Source organism: Delphinus delphis, chromosome 1, assembly GCF_949987515.2.
Source record: "Delphinus delphis chromosome 1, mDelDel1.2, whole genome shotgun sequence".
Classification (NCBI taxonomy): domain Eukaryota; kingdom Metazoa; phylum Chordata; class Mammalia; order Artiodactyla; family Delphinidae; genus Delphinus; species Delphinus delphis.
The window spans coordinates 85,623,261-85,641,881 of record NC_082683.1 but is presented as its reverse complement, the minus strand read 5'-3'; the positions used below and the strand labels follow the sequence as shown (position 1 = coordinate 85,641,881).

Genomic DNA, 18,621 nt, shown 5'->3' with positions numbered 1-18,621 from the left:
CCATTTAAATAGAGACCTGAATGAAATGAAAGAGTAAACCATGTGAATATTTGGCAGAAGAACATTTCAGGCAGAGGGAACAGCATGTGCAAAGGTCCTGAGGAGAAAGGGTGCTTTTGTGTAGAAGGAACAGCAAGGAGGCACTGTCACTGGAGCAAACTGAGTTCAGGAAGCCTGGTAGCAAATGAGATCGGTCCTATCAAACAGAGCTTGAAGGTGAGCAAACTTCGCAGTTGAAGTAGTAGATTTTCATTATTTAAATTGCTCTTTGAAAGGCTTTTCCCCCTCAAGATTAGGTGAATAAGGAAATAATAATGACTTCTACAAAGCAAATATTAAAGTTTATATAGTGATTTGAGATAGGCAGTGTCTGGCACATAGTACTCCACAATATTTTTTGAAATAATGATAATTGTTTTTCATTTGGTTATCCTGTAAACCAAGTGAGATTCATTCAAAATCTAACCATACGGGGACTTCCCTGGTGGTCCAGTGGTAAAGAATCCGCCTTCCAATGCAGGGGATGCGGGTTCGATCCCTGGTCAGGGAACTAAGATCCCACATGCCTCGGGGCAACTAAGCCTGTGCGCCGCAACTACTGAGCTCGAGCGCCTCAACCAGAGAGCCCGCGTGCCACAGACTACAGAGCCTACGCTCCCTAGAGCCTGTGCGCCACAACTAGAGAAGAGAAAAAAACCCGCATGCCACAACTAGAGAGAAGCCTGTGAGCTGCAACTAAGAGCCCGCGTGCTGCAACGAAGACCCGAAACAGCCAAATAAATAAATATTAAAAAAAAAACGAATCCAAAAAAGACAAAATATAACCATACGTTATGTAAAGACCTATGTGGTAATTTGAATAAGAAATTAAGATTAAAAAGTAAATACTCAATCTTGAATTTTGTTTACCTCCTTTAGATATAGGAATTAATGCTCAGCAGGTAGGATTCTGCAGCAGAACTGTTTTTAATTTTTGCTCACCTTGGGAAAGTACTAAAATATTACTTAATTTTTACCATGGATACGAGTTAAAATTTAAAATGCTTCAAGGTAATTGTAGCTAAAATACATTTTGACTTAGACTATGAGCCTGGAAATGAGATTTATTCTATCCATTTAAAAATGTATAGCACTATTTGAACAGTGCTTTCTTGTTTAGAGTATATTTTCACATACATGATCTCATTTAATTTTTCCTCACAACACTTTGAAGTGTGTGTCATTACTTTTATCATTTTCATTGATATCTTCATTTCATGAGGAAATATTTGCAGACTGAGATGTTAAGCATTTTCCTAAGAATATATAAACAGTTTACTTGCAAAGCTGGAACTTAAAAACAGATTTCCTGTCTCCACAGCTCCTATGTCTCCTACTATATTATATTCTATTTCACTGTGACTCATACGAGATTCTCCTAGACAGGCCTTGATTGTAAGCTGGCCACCATTAGTGAAATGACATTAGCTAAACATGATTATGTCTTAATGTTCACTGAAAGGATTAGACTAGTTAAGACATACCGAAGGGAAAAGCAATTATCTATTGAAATATGAAACTCTGGATTAGAACTGGAAATCGTATATTGGTATGAGAATATTCATCTGGAATTTTAAAAATCTGAATATAATTATTATTTCTTACTTCGGTCATAAAGAACTTCAGTGGGGCTAGTTCTGAGGCTTTTTGCTGAGTGCCAAGATTTAAAACATAACATTTTACTGGAAGAGTAAGTTCATCTAATTGACTCATTCTTTGGAGGAACTTAGACCTTAGGAATTTCTGACTTCATGAGAAACATAGGCGTTGGTATTAACTTTTCCCTGTTTACCTTACTGCCTAAAGAAAATCATTAAATTAATCAATGCTAAATTACCTTAGAGTTGTAGCTTTATAGCTTGGAGTGTGCTATTTTACTTAAATTGTTCAGATTTTGAAATGTAAATTTATTTATTTATTTTTCACATCTTTCTTGGAGTATAATTGTTTACAATGGTGTGTTAGTTTCTGCTTTATGAAATGTAAATTTATAATTGCCTCCATAAAACTTGTGACCTCTGTGGTGTTAATTCCCTGTGGGTCCTGCAGGCTTCCAGTCATCTGAGATTTGTAATGATCGCATTAATATGTGATCATTTGTAATGATCGCATTAATATGCAAGTATTCTTCCTCTGGATGTGGGACATACTTGCCTGATAATAGTTTCCTTTTTGAACCGAAATTGTGTTTTTGAACATGAAGAGGTTTTTTTTTTTAAACCTTCGTATCCCCAGTGACTACCGTGTATCTGGCACCTATTAGAATCTAAATGAATATTAAATGAATGAATGAGTGAATGACTTGCTTTCATTTTAGCTTGGCAACAGAATTGACTTTTGCAACATATTTTTTTATTAGTAACATGAATACTTAAGCATCATTATCAAACAGTAGAAATTTGCCAGCTTTTGGACCCCTTGCTTCTCAATGTACTTGGACATTATATTTGTAACCTTCATTTCTATGTCATCTAGGTCCATTACAAAATCATCCTTCCTCATATTAAAATTTGGTGCGCATAGACGTAGGGCTATAGATGGGCTTCAGGGGATCCACTGGCTCATTGAAATTGTATGTAGCATATTGTATATATATGCATATGAAGTTTTTGTGAATATTTAATTTTTTAAGAGGAAAGGATCATGATTTTCATTATATTCTCATAGGGATCTTATGATCAAAAAGTTAAAAATCTTCTTTTTCCCATAAAGACTGTATTGATTTTACTTTATTACTCATTAGAATCACTTGGAAGACATGAAAAATGCACTTTTTTCTACCTCACTCCATAATGTCTGATCCATTAGGATTATGGTGGGGTTCATGGATACTCTTCTTCTTCCTCCTCTTTATTCTTTTCCTTTGCTTCCTCCATTTATTGAAGACCTTCTATTTGTTTGGTGTACTAAGTGATTTACATGTATTATTTAATTTTGATGACCATGCTAGAAGGTTCAAGTATATTTTGCTTAGAATAAACTGAGTGTCCTGCCTAAGGACCTATAACTAGTAGGCAGTAATGCTGAGGTCTGAGGCTAGAGCCAATTCCACTACCTTTGCCTTCTCACCCCTCCTCAGCCCCTGTTAATCTGGAAAATTTTGACTCATTTCAAAGACATGTTTAGAAGTCATTAACTCATAGACATATCTGCTCTAGGAGAGTTAATTCCTCTCTCTTCTCTATATTATCACTGGATTGTGATCAATATGGGGGTCTTTTCTTATTTACCTTTATATCCCTGATGCTTAGTATGATGCCTAACAGTAGATTTTCAAGTTTTTTTTCTGAATTGAAATTTAATTGATTAACTTCAGCTTTTGTTATTTAGTAATTATGAGACTAAAGTTCTAGTAGCTGTGCCATTAACTCTCTGTGACCTTAATAATATAAAACTGTTTCCTCATTTATTAAAATTAATTTACTAATTAAAAAAATTGGTTACTGTATAAATTTAGGTCCAATCTATTTAGTTCTAATTATTGTGATTATTTCATAAAGGAAATGCTGTCCTAATAGAAATTACATTATATGGTAATACCATCAATTCTTTTATTTAATAATGTAATTTGCTGAATTTTTTGCTTCTTTCCTGCCCCATCCAGCATGTGAATCACTAGATACTTGGTTGAATTTGTTATTGTTTGGTTTAGTTAAGCAAAGATACTTCAGTGATCGTGTTTAAATTTCTCAGCATTCAGAGATCTTCTTGTGTGTTACTTTGCCCCCATGTTGCTGTTGATATTTTGCTCATTTGTTTTATCATACCTTTATACAATCCTTAATACAGATGAGATATTAAAACACTGTAAAATCTATCACAGTTGAAACCCTAGACCTTCTCTCAACCCATGGGGATTCATTTGGCAGGAGGCCACCAAAACCAGTTCTTTTTGATGCTTAGTTTCTAGTTTCTACTTTAATTGCTGCCAAAATCTGAGCACTTGGGAATTTAATTGCTCATTATATTTGTCACAGTGGTGTCACAGACCCAAATAAAGACTGTTGCATGCAAAATATTTATGGGAATTAATTTTGCCTAAACATCTGTATATTGGATTCCTTATTTTCTACCTTGTAAAGTGTAGCACATCCAGAAAGAAATAAAACAGTATTCTGTACAAACTTATGCCCCACTTTATTAGTAAACTATTGTCCGTCCAATCCAGTTATCTAAACTTAACAACAAACGTCTAGAGGAGGACCTATGCAGAACTTTATTATATTCACTTTACTCAGTTTACTCTTTTGAAGCAGTCTCTGAGGGATTTGAGTCTGGCTCTGAGGACAGACTCCTTGGGTTCAAATCCCTGCTTTATCCCTTATTAGCTATATGACCTTAGGCAAGTTATCTTAATCTCCCTGTGCCTGTTTCCTCAGTTGTGAAGTATGGATCTCAATGGTTGTTGTGCAGATTAAATGGATAAAGTTCCTAGAAAAGTGTCTAACACAGAGTAAGCCCTTCATGTTATTAGCTAGTTTACTGTTAATATAATTCATCTTTATATGCCAAAAAACTATAACATTTACCTTGGTTGCTGATATGGATTTCCAGTTTCCTACTAATTAAGTAGAGATAACATTTGCCTGTTGTAGCCAATGGAATATCTGGTCAGCACTAAATTCAATACTTTTCATGTCCTTCCATTTTTTCTGTGTGTTCCCACTTTCTTGCTCCATGGTACTTAGGCTAATAGGCCTGTTTTTTGTTCCAGTGTTTTATTACTAATCACTGATTTTTCTCGTTCTTGTACTTGCTAATCTGAGGAGTAGTTTGTTCATTCATTCTCTCCCTGTGTCCCCTTTTCCTTTTTAGTTACCCTTTGCCTTTGCCTTCCTTCTTTCCTACAAAATAGATTGTCTGTCTTGCATCTGCTGTGATGGTTGCAGCTCTCTCATGCAATTATCTTGGTCAAAGGAAATTACGAGGCACTTGAAAAATAAGAAGTATCAGTCATCACCATGCGTGAGTTCATTTTTAGAATTGTTTGAAAGCTTTTTACATCCTGGAAAGTCCCCTATGCCTTACTTATGCCTGAAATTGTATTCTGGGATAATCCTACACTAACATATAGAATCCCCTTGAAACAGGAGGGAAGGGGGCAGGGCACAGCCTTTAAAATAATGACATAACCATAGGACATTACAAAAACTGGTTAAAACCAACTAGGTACAAGATGGTGGAAGATTTGACTTCCAGTATACCTTGAGCCTCATTATATGCTCATTGTAATACATTAGCATGCTAAATGACACACGCACCAGCGCCATGACAGTTCTGAGGCCAACTATAAACGGTCAGAAAGTAGGTGGTGGCTCAATTCCTGGAAATCCCCACCCCAGCCCCCAAATAATTGGAATAATCCTCCCACTCATTAGCCTATGAAATTACCCAGCCCATAAAAACTAACCACCTCATATTTTGGGGCCTGTTGCCTTCTAAGATGGCCCACACTCTGCCTGTGGAGTGTGTTTCTTTCTGAATAAATCCACTTCTTACCTATCACTTTGTCTTTCACTGAATTCTTTCTGCGACAAGAACATCAAGAACCTGAGCTTCGTTAAGTCCTGAGACCAGGTGTGTGATCTCAATTAAAAGACTGTGGGTTCAAGTCCCAATCTGGGTTACATGGTTTCACCCTGTAATGAACAGCGTATTAAGTTATTTGTTATTTAAACATAAGTTTATAATTTTTTTTAGATCCATACTCATATGAACTGGGCTGAGAATAGACTTTGATAGAAGACATTGGCTCCATTTTACTTACAGTTGTCCCTACTGTTAGGAAAATGTTACTAATGGTGAACGTGAGAGTGTCTCTCTGCCTCTCATCTAAAGCATCTGATGCTTAATTTTATTTATGGAGAGGATGAGCAGATAAAAATGTTAGTTTCTTGAGATGTTTATCTCATTCTGGAAAAAGACTAACATTTGTCTTAATTAGAATTTAACTCTTGTATCTCTTCTTTGGTACTTTCATATATTGTTCTTAAAAAAAAAATCTTGGATTTGATTTCTTCAGGACACAGGTATTTTTGGTGAAGGTAACAATTAGACTGTTTAAATGTTTACAAGACTTATTTATTTCCTCTATTGTTCTGTTGGGCACAATAAGTTTTCTGCAGACTCAGGGAGTGTGAAACATGGAGCATTCTTTCCTTTTCTGTTATTCAATAATCATTTTGGGTTCCCATTCCACTTCATGGTAAAATATGTCATTTTAACCACTTCCAGATAAAATCACTATTAAATTTGAGGCTTCTTATCATTAAAATGAAGAAGTACCTTCAGATGCTCTGGAACACTTTCTGTCTCAGTCAACTCTGATATCTTTGCCTGTTCTCAATTCCTGGAGCCATAGTGAGCTCAGTGGGGCTACTTAAGGTTTCTGTGTCCAACTTTTCTCTCACTCTGTCTTTAGAAGAAGGTTGTTATCTCCTATCTCTGTGGCTGGAAAAGCTAGACAATCAAGCAGTCTTTCCACCCTATTGTTTGTGTATGCCAAGGATAGGCCTTTAAAAACTCAAAATCCAGTAATTTTGCTTGTTTCTTCTTTAATGTCCTTCACGAACTTGTTTCTCTGCAGCAGTGGAGACCAAAATAAAGTTTAAAACCACAGTGCAGGTAGCTAAGAGGAGGAAAGTGATGAGGGATTTCAGGACCAGAAGAAAAAACAGACAAACAAGAAAATATATGTATTTTTTCTTTATGCTCTCAATTTACCACATAGAAGGGAGGCAAATGCATTTTTTTGTAGTAACATCTAGACTCGTTTGAGATTCTGAAACCATCTGTATAATTTTTAAAAATATAAATCTGAAAGAGTAAAATTTCCACAAGAATTCTGTTTTGAAAAGGTTGTCTACACATGGATTTTACTGTGAATTGACCTTTTTCAAAAATTGATCAGATTAACATTCACTTTTTTGAAATGATTTATAAATTATAAGAAATAGTAAAAGCTTATTTATTTTTTGCTTTTTACATTTTATTATACAGCTTTTCCCAAGGGACTCAGAAATGGATATTGGGATGAAAAGAGGTTTTTGTGGACTCCATCGGTGTTTGCTTTTGATTTAAGCTGCTGTGTCACACGGTTGTAGCAGGCTGCCTTAAATATTTGTTATCTATGACTTTGTTTTGCTGTGGGCATTGTTGCTCTGGTCTAGGGAGTTACTTTAAATGGCTAAATTGAGATCTTAAAATTCTCTCTTAATTACAGTAGTGTGACTTTTCTAGCCTTTCCATTGATTTTAATGATTAAATCTCACATTTCCTATAGGCGTCTGAGAAGACAGTACCCTAACTGAAGACAATTGTTCTTAAATAAATAGATTCAGATATAACGTTATTTGATTTTGTTAATCTCTGTTGGTAAAATCAAAGTTTCTAAGATTTTCTTGAAAACCAACCATAAAAAACAAAAATACCTCGTCAAGGTACAGATTTATTTCTATTAAATGACTCCATTTAACAAACACATTTGTATGTATATATGTGTGTGTATCTGTGTATATATTTATGTATATCCAAAGTAGGAGATATATTAAAAATGAAAAATATGCCCAAAACAATTAAATAGAAATATCTATTTCCACATCTGATTTATAAACCACCTGTGGGGAAGTGATAGGTGCTGTCTTCCATATCAAGAGTCAGTAAAGTTTGAAAGAACAACGTTATGAAACCTTTTTCCAACTTAAGATTTAAATGTAAGACTCTTAGCAGTGATTCATCTAAATTGATGGGGTTGGGTTTATGGCAAATCTAGATAAAAATAAGTATAATTATATGACCACAGAGAAAACATGCATTGTTTTCCATTAACAGTTAAATTCAGGAATGAGAATGAGATATAGAATCAGTAATCCTGAATTTGAGTATTGACTCTACCATAGTCACATAATTCGATTATATTTTAGATGAAAACAATTTGAGTTAGATGGGAAATTAGTTGGAATGAATAATCCCAGTCAATGATATTTATTTTTTCTTAATACTTTTTAAGCTTTTATTTCATTTTTAGCCATCTATTCTTGTTTTATATTTATAATAGCATTAGCAACAAACCACCAAACCAAACCAAAAAGGAATTAGCTAAATAAGTAATAGCACATGGGTGCAGTAGAATATTATGCAACTCTAAAAATTGTATTGTGAAGTCTGTTTAGAATCATGAATAAATACTAGTCATCTGTTATTAAGTTTAAATATATGAAAGTTAAAAATAGTATATTCCAAATATTATATAACTAGTAGTTGTGTTTGGGTCTTTTCAGGTATTCGCTTAGCCCAAGTGGCACTATTTGAGTATCAGTTGTTCACATTAAGCTATGTTGTAGGTTGAATATAGCAAATAAGTGTAACTGATTTTATTATATGACTTTATTTTCTTTTACTGCTTTGTGTACATCCTTATACCTCTTTTTGGGTGTGCAAAAGTAAAGAAATCAAACTGATGATTGGAAACTTTTTTTGGACAATTTGAAATATTAAAACTTTCATGAACTCATTGGCAAATAATCAGGAGGCAGAAATCTTAATTAGTCAAGTGCATATTTAATAGAAAAAATAAATATTGGAAAAGTCCAGTCCTATCTTATATTAAATTTCTTTTATTGCTAGCAATTATTTTGTTTTATTATATTTTACAAAAATAGCATATTCAGCACAGAATATACAGATACTTTCAAAATCTTTAAAAAAATGCTTAATTTTTTAAATCTTGAAATCAAAAAGAAATATAAACCTGTAACTGAAACTTTGGAAAATATTGAAAACTATAAGTAAAAAAATAAACCCTTGTTTATTCAACATTTTGAGATAATCTGAGTTACTATTTCATTTCTAGTCTTTTTTGGCTTTGCTTGTTTTGTTTTCCAAAATTGTAATCATATCATACAACATATTAAATTTTATAGTGTCTTTTTAAAAAAAATTACACAATGTCAAATAAACATTGGCTAACTCTATCTAAACAGGATTTGTAATTAATGCATAATATCCCTCAAATTTAAAGTGCTTTATTTAACCATTCTTTTATGTTGAAAATTTAGAATCCCCCCCAATATTTCACTGTCATAAAAATGCTGCATTGAACACCTATGAACATAAAGCTTCTAAAAAATATTATTATTTCCATAGAAATATTTGAAAGGGCACTACATCTGTTCAGTGTAAAATTTATATTTGTCCCCCCCCCCCTCTTTTTTTTCCTGAATAAAGAAAGGAAAACTCTGCTTTCTGCCTTAGAGGTCCAGACTAATTTTTATCCCAGAAGTACTGGGAAAGTGTTTTTCAAAGGCCATCTAATTCAAATAATTTAGTTATTCATCTTTGCAATTATAGTCATATAAATGTCATTCTTTAAGACTATCACTCTATAGAGAAAAAGTTCATAGTTTAGTTAATGAAGTATCAAAAATTTATCAGGGTAAGTTACAGGAATTGGAACTTTAGTACAGAATTTTAGTAAATAATAAAATGTTATTTTATTATTATTAGCTGGTAGCTAACGCTTACTGTGTCAGATACTTTGAACTTCTTTATCTGCATTCTTTAACTGTAGTGATATATTACTGCATTATGATTCCTTCACCAGAATTCAAGCTCTCTTCTTAAAGCTTTTTATTGCAGTATTACATATGGAAAACTAAACAGATCTTAAGTATTCAGTTCCATGAATTTTCACAAAATGAATTAAACAGTGCCCTAGAAGACCCTCTTCTGTCTCCTGTAGTCAGTATCCACTAATTTCCAACACCTTCATTAGTTTTGCCTACTTTTAAAATAGTAGCTTTATTGAGATATATTCACATACCATACGGTTCACTCATTTAAAATGCATATAATTCAGTGGTTTTTAGTATATTCACAGTGTTGTTCATTGATCGCCACTAATTTCAGAAATTTCATGTCCCCAAAAAGAAACCCCGTTACCATTAGCAATAATTCCTTCCCTCTCTGCAGCCCCTGGCAACCACTAATCTCCTGTCTCTATGGATATGCCTGTATTTGACATTTTATATAAATGAATTGATACAATGTGACCTTTTGCATCTGGCTTTTTCACTTAGCATAACGTTTTCAAAGCTCATCATGTATCAGAACTTACCTTTTTATGGCTGAATAGTATATCATTATATTGGTATACCATATTTGCTTATCCATTTATCATTTTATTGACTTGCAGTTTTTCTACCTTTTATGTTATGAATAATGCTGCCATGAACATTTGTATATATATATATATGTGGGTATATTTCTTGATAACTGTAGGCTTATAGTCATTTTTGAAATCAGGAAGTGTTAGGCCTTCAACTTTGCTATTCTGTTTTTAAGAAGGTTTTGGCTATTCTGGGTCCCTTCTATTTTCATATGAATTTTAGAATCAGCTTATCAAAATCTGAAAAAAAAAAAGTCAGCTGGGATTTTGACAGGAATCACATTGAAACTTTAGATTAATTTAGGGAGTAGTGCCACCTTAACAATATTGTCTTCTAATTCATGAACATGGATGTCTTACCATTTATTTTAGCTTTCTTTAATTTTTATCATGATGTTTTGTACTTTTCAGTACACAAGTCTTATGCTTCTTTTGTTAAAGTTATTAAGTAGTATTCTATTCTTTTTTATATTCTTATAAATGGAATTGTTTTCTTACTTTTATTGTTGAACTATTCACTGTAGCTTTGCTTATTTTTGTTTCCAAGTTATTATTTTTTTAAAGGTAATTTTAAAAAATTTATTTATTTAATTTATTTATTTTTGTCTGCGTTGGCTCTTCGTTGCTGTGTGCAGGCTTTCTCTAGTTGCGGTGAGCGGGGTCTACTCTTCGTTGTGGCACGCGGGCTTACTCATTGCGGTGGCTTCTCTTGTTGTGGAGCACGGGCTCTAGGCACCTGGCCTTCAGGAGTTGTGGCTCACGGGCTCTGGAGCGCAGGCTCAGTAGTTGTGGTGCACGGGCTTAGTCACTCCGCGGCGTGTGGGATCTTCCCGGACTAGGGCTCGAACCCGTGTCCCCAGCATTGGCAGGCGGATTCTTAACCACTGTGCTACAAGAGAAGCGCAGCTTTGCTTGTTTTTGAAATTCATTTAAGTGGAATAATTTTCCTATGTGATCTTTTGTGTGTCACTTTATTTGATACTATGGGTGTGAGATAATCCATGTTATTCCACATAGATGTAGTTTGTTCATTCTCATTGCTATGTATTTTCCATTGTAGTAATATAACACAGTTGATTTATATATTCCATCTTTATGTGCATTTGACTTGTTTCCAGTTTGGGGAAATTTGGATAGTGCTACAATTAACATTCTTGTATACGACTTTAGGCAAACATATTACATATTTGTTCTGGGTGTATTCCAAGACATGAAAACTCAGCTTTTGAAAATGCTACCAAAAAGCTTTATCAAGTGGTTTTAACAATTTACAGTTCTACCAGCAGTGCTTCAGTTGCTTTTTATATTAAAAAAACCCACTTTTTTATCGTCTTTTTCATTTTACACATTTTCAAAGTGTGTAGTGATATTTCATTTTTAAAATTTGCATCTTTATCATGACTAATGCTGTTGAGCATGTTCTTTTAAATTAGTTATTTGTATAGTCTCTGTTATATAGTGTTTATATAAGTCTTTTGCCCATTTTACATTGAATCGTCTGGTTTTTTTTCATATTTACTTGTCGGAGTTCTTTATTTATTATAGATATGAGTAATTAAAACAGTGTGATACTAGCACAAATATAGGAAATTGAGCAGTTGGCCATTATGGACCCCAGAAACAGACCCTATGTATACTGTGTCTTACTTTATGGAAAAGATGAATTAAAGTGGGGAAATGATGGCCTTTTCAAAAAATAGTACTGATTTAACCGCTGACCTGTATGGTGTGATTTTTCTGTTATACACATATACAAATATCAATCCCAGATGAATTACACATCTAAATGTGAAATGCAAAGTAATAAAGCTTTGTGGAAAAATATAGGAAAATAAATTATAACCTTGAGGAAATCAAAGATTTCTTAAACAGGACACAAATAGCACTAACCATAAATTAAAGCAATAATAAATTGGGCCTCTTTAAAAATAAGAAATTCTCGGGCTTCCCTGGTGGCGCAGTGGTTGGGAGTCCGCCTGCCGATGCAGGGAACACGGTTTCTCGCCCGGTCCGGGAGGATACCACATGCCGCGGAGCGGCTGGGCCCGTGGGCCATGGCCGCTGAGCCTGCGCGTCCGGAGCCTGTGCTCCGCAACGGGAGAGACCACGACAGTGAGAGGCCTGCGTACCGCCAAAAATAAAAAATAAAAAGAAATTCTCTTTATGAAAAGACACTATTAAAAAGTGAAAAGACAAGACACAGATCAGGAGATATTTGCAAGTTACATATCCAAAAAAGGACTTTGATCCATAATTCAAATTATTTTAGATACATTTTGCTAATTTTCAAGATTTTCATTGTAAAACATGTAACTATGTGTTAAAAAGGATCTTTGCCTTAATTTGGCCAATCTAAAAAAGATATCAAGGTAAGATAATGGTATATATAACAATGGGTTTTAAATCAATGAATTCTTACACATTGGAAATTATTAATCTAAATTCTGTATTTTTGTAAAATCCAGCATACTTATTTACAATTTAATATAGAACCCATTAATGTTAAAATTTTATTCTTTAGTTTTACTGTCTGTTAAATTAACTAAAATGCTAAATCCAGTTATTTTATTACCTAAATACATGAAATCTAATGTGCCAAAAGATTCATATGGATACATTTTTTAGGGTAAAATTTAATCCTATATATTATGTTCTGATAACTTATTAGGGTCATGTGAGATTAAGTTAGTTTTACATATAAAAACATAATTAAAATTAAACAAAAAAACTCTTAGAAAATTCAGTCCAGTAATGCTAAGAGCCTGATGCAATGTCACATAATTTTAATGAGTGGACTTATTTATTTTCAAATATATATACATATATATATATTTGTGAACAATTTGTATATAACTGTTATTTAAAGATCTAATTTTAAAATTTTGATTTCAAAATGTTTGAACTTTTATTATTATATTATGCCTGGGCTTTATCTTTCCATATCAGTAAATACTAATATTTTAGAACTGGGTATTTATCATATACAATTTATTGTGATTTCAAACTTTACTGACTTTATTTGAATTCCAGTTGGCTTTGGTATACTTGAGATTATTTTAGAGAACTAATTTTTAAACCTCAAAACTCTAGAAGTTGTACTACTTTTATATAATACTCATTTCTTCTATTTACCCAATTTTGAAAAATTGATAAGAAGACTTCTGTGACAGCTGTAACATAAAACGTTTTTATTTTGTTACTGTTGAATTCACACTGTCAATTTTAATGAATCCTACCCAATTAAAATGGTGTGCATATTTTTGAGTCCATAATCAATATAATCAATTATATTTTACATAATTGCATAGATATAATTTTATCTCAGTATGTTGGGGGATTAATGCATTTTTCTAATATGTTGCAGAATTGCGAGAAGCTGGAGAATAATTTTGATGACATCAAGCACACGACTCTTGGTGAACGAGGAGCTCTCCGAGAAGCAATGAGGTAAGTCTGGGTCACCATAGCAACAGTCACAGATGTGGTAAAGAAAAAGTCATTCTTCATTATTGGGGGAACAAATGAGTTCATTGCCACCATTCAGCTCTGTTCTCTAAGGTATTAATTTGTCAGTGGAGAGACTTCCCTTGAGGCTGTACTTTGGTTTTGAAGCTGCATAAATGTTAAGCCTCAGTGCACAGTAAAAAATGTAAATGTTTAATTTGTTACTTAAAATGCTTGAGGGGTGTCTTGTTTTATATTTATACTAAACTGTGTGATTGAATGGAAATGTTGTTCATCTACATTCTGCCTGTGTAAAAAAATAAATAGTACAATGGTGTTTTAACTGAGTAGTATTTTCTCCTAATTAATATTTAACTAAAATATTTTATAGGATTATACCATAGTATTTTTAAACTGATACACGTTTTCATACTATTATAAAGCATACAGATTAACTTTTTCTCAAATACAGCAGTCTATAATGAACCTGATGGGTTTTCTTTTTTTTCCTTTTTAACATTACTATTTCTGAATATTTTTCTGAAATCTCCCTAAACTTAATACCTTTTTAATAACTTTTAGGAAGCAGTCTTTAAATCCATCTGATCAGAATCAATGAAGGCTTTTACTAGACATTGAAAATGTGTGAAGAATAAAACTTAGCATCCTTACAGCTGGAGAAACGACAACAAATGATGTTAATCTTAAAAGTTCTGAGCTTGAACCTTTGAGTGGGATAATTTCCAATATATTTGTACAGAAATAGTATATTTGCCTTGATTTAGCCTGTGAAACTAAAATTGATTTTTAAGATATATCTGCTTCTATCCATGCTCATTTTTTAAGGGCTTAAATTAAGGCTAAAGGAAAAATTTTAAATAGGAGAAAGGATAAACCTGTGAAGCTCCCTAGAAGGGTATTTTGGGCACACTTTTGTTATTGCTGGCACACAGTTACCATATACTTTAGGCTAGAAGCTGCTCTCATTTAGTGACCTCCCTTTTACCAGGCAAGCAGCAGGGGAAAGTAATTAAATTTAATAGAAGCTGCCCTCATTTTGAAGCCACTTCTATTTAAAACCACAGGGGGAGGTAATTAAATTTAATGGAAACAGTAGCTTCTACACAAAGATACATGGTACTTCTATATAGATGATTATGATGTCACAAAAAGAGGAATAATATATTACTAGTATTGAGAAATTACCAGCTGGAGCAAGTGAGCCTATTTTATTGTTAATGTCTTTACTAATAAAAAAGAGGGAAAAATAAAACTGAGTCCACAATAGAGAGTTTGTATCTATATACAATGCAAGTGGGCATTCTCAGAAAGTAAAAGTTATTAAAAATAGTCGTAAATTTAAAATAAAGAGTAAAATGTATGTGGAAAAGGCCAATGCAGAAGTTATGACTGAACTGCTGTTTTTCAATATATTCTTTATCCTCTACCTGAAACTACCACAGGTATAAGTTGAAAACATCATTTTTGTAAATGTTTATTGTAATAACTTTGAATATGTTAAGCATAACATCAATATTTATTTAGAACTGTACAGTTATTCTCTGTATTTTTATATCTATTCAGTTTGAAGTAAACCCATAGACCCAAAGGAAGACAAAGAGAATGCCAGCTCTGAAGCTTTGAATAAAAGGCCAAAAACATAGAAAGAATTGCAAAGGGGCAATGTGAATGAAAATGGTTGTGAGTGAGGGAAATACAATGAACAAGGGAAGGATGTAATTAGTATAGAAAATTCATCATCAAGAAAAAAACAAATTGAATTATGGGAGAACTGCGTTGGAAGAGATTATAAAATTCTGCCAAATTTTGTAATACTTGCCATTTTCGAAAATTCTGCTTTTCAAAAAGTAGAGATGAATTAATGAGAAAAACAAGTATTACCTGATTGGAGTAACCTCTCAACCATCCATGCTATGAGATAAAGCAATAGGCTAGATAATTTAAATCAGCATTTAATCATATGGCTGTGTAATGTACTTTGTTTACGTTGGCAGGATATTTTACACATACACACACTCATAATCTTTAGATTCACTAAACACAACTAAATAATCTTGTTACCAAAAGCATTCAACAGTTTAGTGTACTGTGGGCCTAGCACTTTTAAAAAAACTTCTGGTTTTTGCCTTTAGAAAATACAGCAGGAGCTCATTCTTTATATGTGAGACTATGGACGCATATAAACAAAAAGTTATAATGTTATGTGACTAACAGAATAAAAGGAGAATGCATCAAGGGGCAAAAATTAATTGTTCTCTCATCTATGATCATTTTTATTGTCTTACATGAAGAGTGTCAAATCAAAGAAAACCATGGAGAGGATAAGAAATTTGATCTAGGCCTTGAATATGGCCAGTTTTACAGGTAGAGGGAAAGGTATTGAACAAAGGTGCAAGATGTATTTCAAGAACAGTAAAGTCGTCTTTAAAGACGTAGAGCAAATTTTTTTCAAGCTTTTTTGAATGTATGTTTTCCTGCAAAACTCACATAGGCAGAATTATTTGGTCAGTAATATCTCTCCTCATATGCCAAGAATCCTTGGGTATAAATAAAGCAGTATGAGGTTGGCAGGGATGGTGGGAACTATTCAGAATTTCAGAGTGTGAGAGGGGGCAGTGGGAGACAGGTATGAATAATTTGCCAACAATTTCAGTTAGCTCAGGGGCTGGTTTCAGGAGGCTTGTTGGAAATGTGTTTGTTACCATATTCTAGAGGTCAGTTACATAGAGTCTAGCTTGCCAGGATAGATACTTTAAATTACTTCAAGGAGTGATTGTGGTTTTTAAGGAAGGGTGACAGGATTAAATATATTGATAAAACTATGAAGATTATTTTACAACTTTTTAGAATTCTAATAGGGTAAGAAAATATAATGTGGGGATAGATACAATCATTCATTTATTTAATAAACATTTATTGTGTTTCTGTAATACACCAGGTAATGGGGTTACAGATATGAATAAGGGAATCTCTGCCCTCAAGGGGCTAATGGCCTAGTTGGGGAGACAGATACAAAAATCAAATGCCTGATGTGAAGACTCAGAGCCCCAGTACTTGAGTTGTTTCCCTGATCCCAAAAATGATATGGCATTTTTTCTCTTGGTCCATGGGCATGACATAGCTTGGCTATTGAACATCCTTTTTTTCTCACTAACTTAACCTCTGCAGCAGCCCTCAGGTGGCTCCGGGCACCCACAGTGGTACCCTCCTCCTGAGTGTGTCTGTAGTCTGGAGAAGTTGGAGCAAAACTCGACTGAATCTGAAGAGTGACAGACATTTTGTGGCTGCCTTGGTTGGGCCTTATCATCAAGTTGGGTATTACCTCCTCATTTATTAAGGTTCTACTAAGAACAAAAAAGAGAGGTCTCTGCCCTTGCTCAGTTCTCTGTCGTCTCATCCAATCCCTGTTCGTGGGCAGTCTTTGCCACGCAATCTTGGGCCTGTTCTTTCATCAGTGTCCCAGCTCAGGAATCATTTTAGACCCCTCCGGTGCTTCTTCCTGATCCCAGATGTGAGGATCTAATCCTGGATGTGAGAACGTGTGGCCGGCTATTTAAAACGTGTAAGGGGATACAGCCTACTCTGGAATGTGCTGGCTAAATGAAACAAGTATTTTATTAGGTTTTAACTCATACCCAGACTGGGAATAAATAATTCAAAAGTTTGTTTTGGCAGTAGAGTAGAGGGTACAGTGGAGGGAATGAGAGATGTAGAGAAATCAGTGACCCCACTAAGATAAAGGTAGAAGGGTATAGAGGTCAACAGAGGAGTGTGTTTGAGAAATTTAGAAATATTTAGAAGGTAGATCTGATGAGACTCTGTGACTTAATAGCCTCAATATATTAAAAACTTGATTTAATCTCTGTTGCTCTGTTTAAAACCTTTTAAAGTTTTCTTATGCTTTCAGAATAAAGTCTAATTTATTTGTGTATCCTACTAGATAGTAAATCTCATGAGGGTAGGAGGATTGCTATTTTGCTCTCCTTTGTATTCTTAACCTTACCATATGTATTCTTAGCATATTAGGTGCTTAATAATTATTTGTTGAATTATTGATAAAGATAAAAAATAAGAAGAAGGACATTTATCAAGGGCAAGTCAAAAAATTTTTTTTGACTTTGTATTCAACTTTTTTTTCCCTTCCAGTTTTTTTTTTTTAATCATTCTTTTTTTAACATCTTTATTGGAGTATAATTGCTTTACAATGGTATGTTAGTTTCAGCTTCACAACAAAATGAATCAGTTATATATATACATATGTTCCCATATCTCTTCCCGCTTGCGTCTCCCTCCCTCCCACCCTCCCTATCCCACCCCTCCAGGCGGTCACAAAGCACCGAGCTGATCTACCTGTGCTATGCGGCTGCTTCCCACTAGCTATCTACCTTACGTTTGGTAGTGTATATATGTCCATGCCTCTTTATCGCTTTGTCCCTTCCAGTTTTATTGAGATATAATTGACATACAGCACTGTGTAAGTTTAAACTCAAATGTTTTTATTTTGAGTATTTGGATATACATTAATTAAGATAGGGAAAGAGAAAAGAAGAGGAGGATTAAGTAAGATGATTTTGGTTTTCAGATGAATTTGAGATAGCTATGGTAAACTCATGTGTAAATTTGCAGTAGGCAAAGGAAAATACAACTCTGCAACTCAGGAAAAAGACTGGAGGTTGCAGCCTGGGATTTGTTAAGTACTTTGATATTTGTAGCCATGGGAAAGCATCTGATTTCGAATGATAGTGCATGGAATCAGAAAGGAGAATCTAACCAGATGCCTAAGAAAATACTTGGTTTAGGAAAATGTGTGTCAGAGAGAAACATATTTTGGGATTTAAACTTTTTTTTTTTTTTTTGCGGTACGCGGGCCTCTCACTGTTGTGGCCTCTCCCGTTGTGGAGCACAGGCTCTGGACGCGCCGGCTCAGCAGTCATGGCTCACGGGCCCAGCCG

General features: G+C 33.9%; 1 protein-coding gene across 1 annotated transcript in view; it reads left to right on the top strand.

The window, feature by feature from the left end:
* The window catches only part of DPYD (dihydropyrimidine dehydrogenase), an 809,439-nt gene that overhangs the window by 98,289 nt on the left and 692,529 nt on the right, over positions 1-18,621 (top strand). Inside the window, exon 3 of the mRNA XM_060026070.1 lies at positions 13,569-13,651. Within this exon, the coding sequence (XP_059882053.1) occupies positions 13,569-13,651 (83 nt within the window). The remainder of the gene's footprint in view (positions 1-13,568; positions 13,652-18,621) is intronic.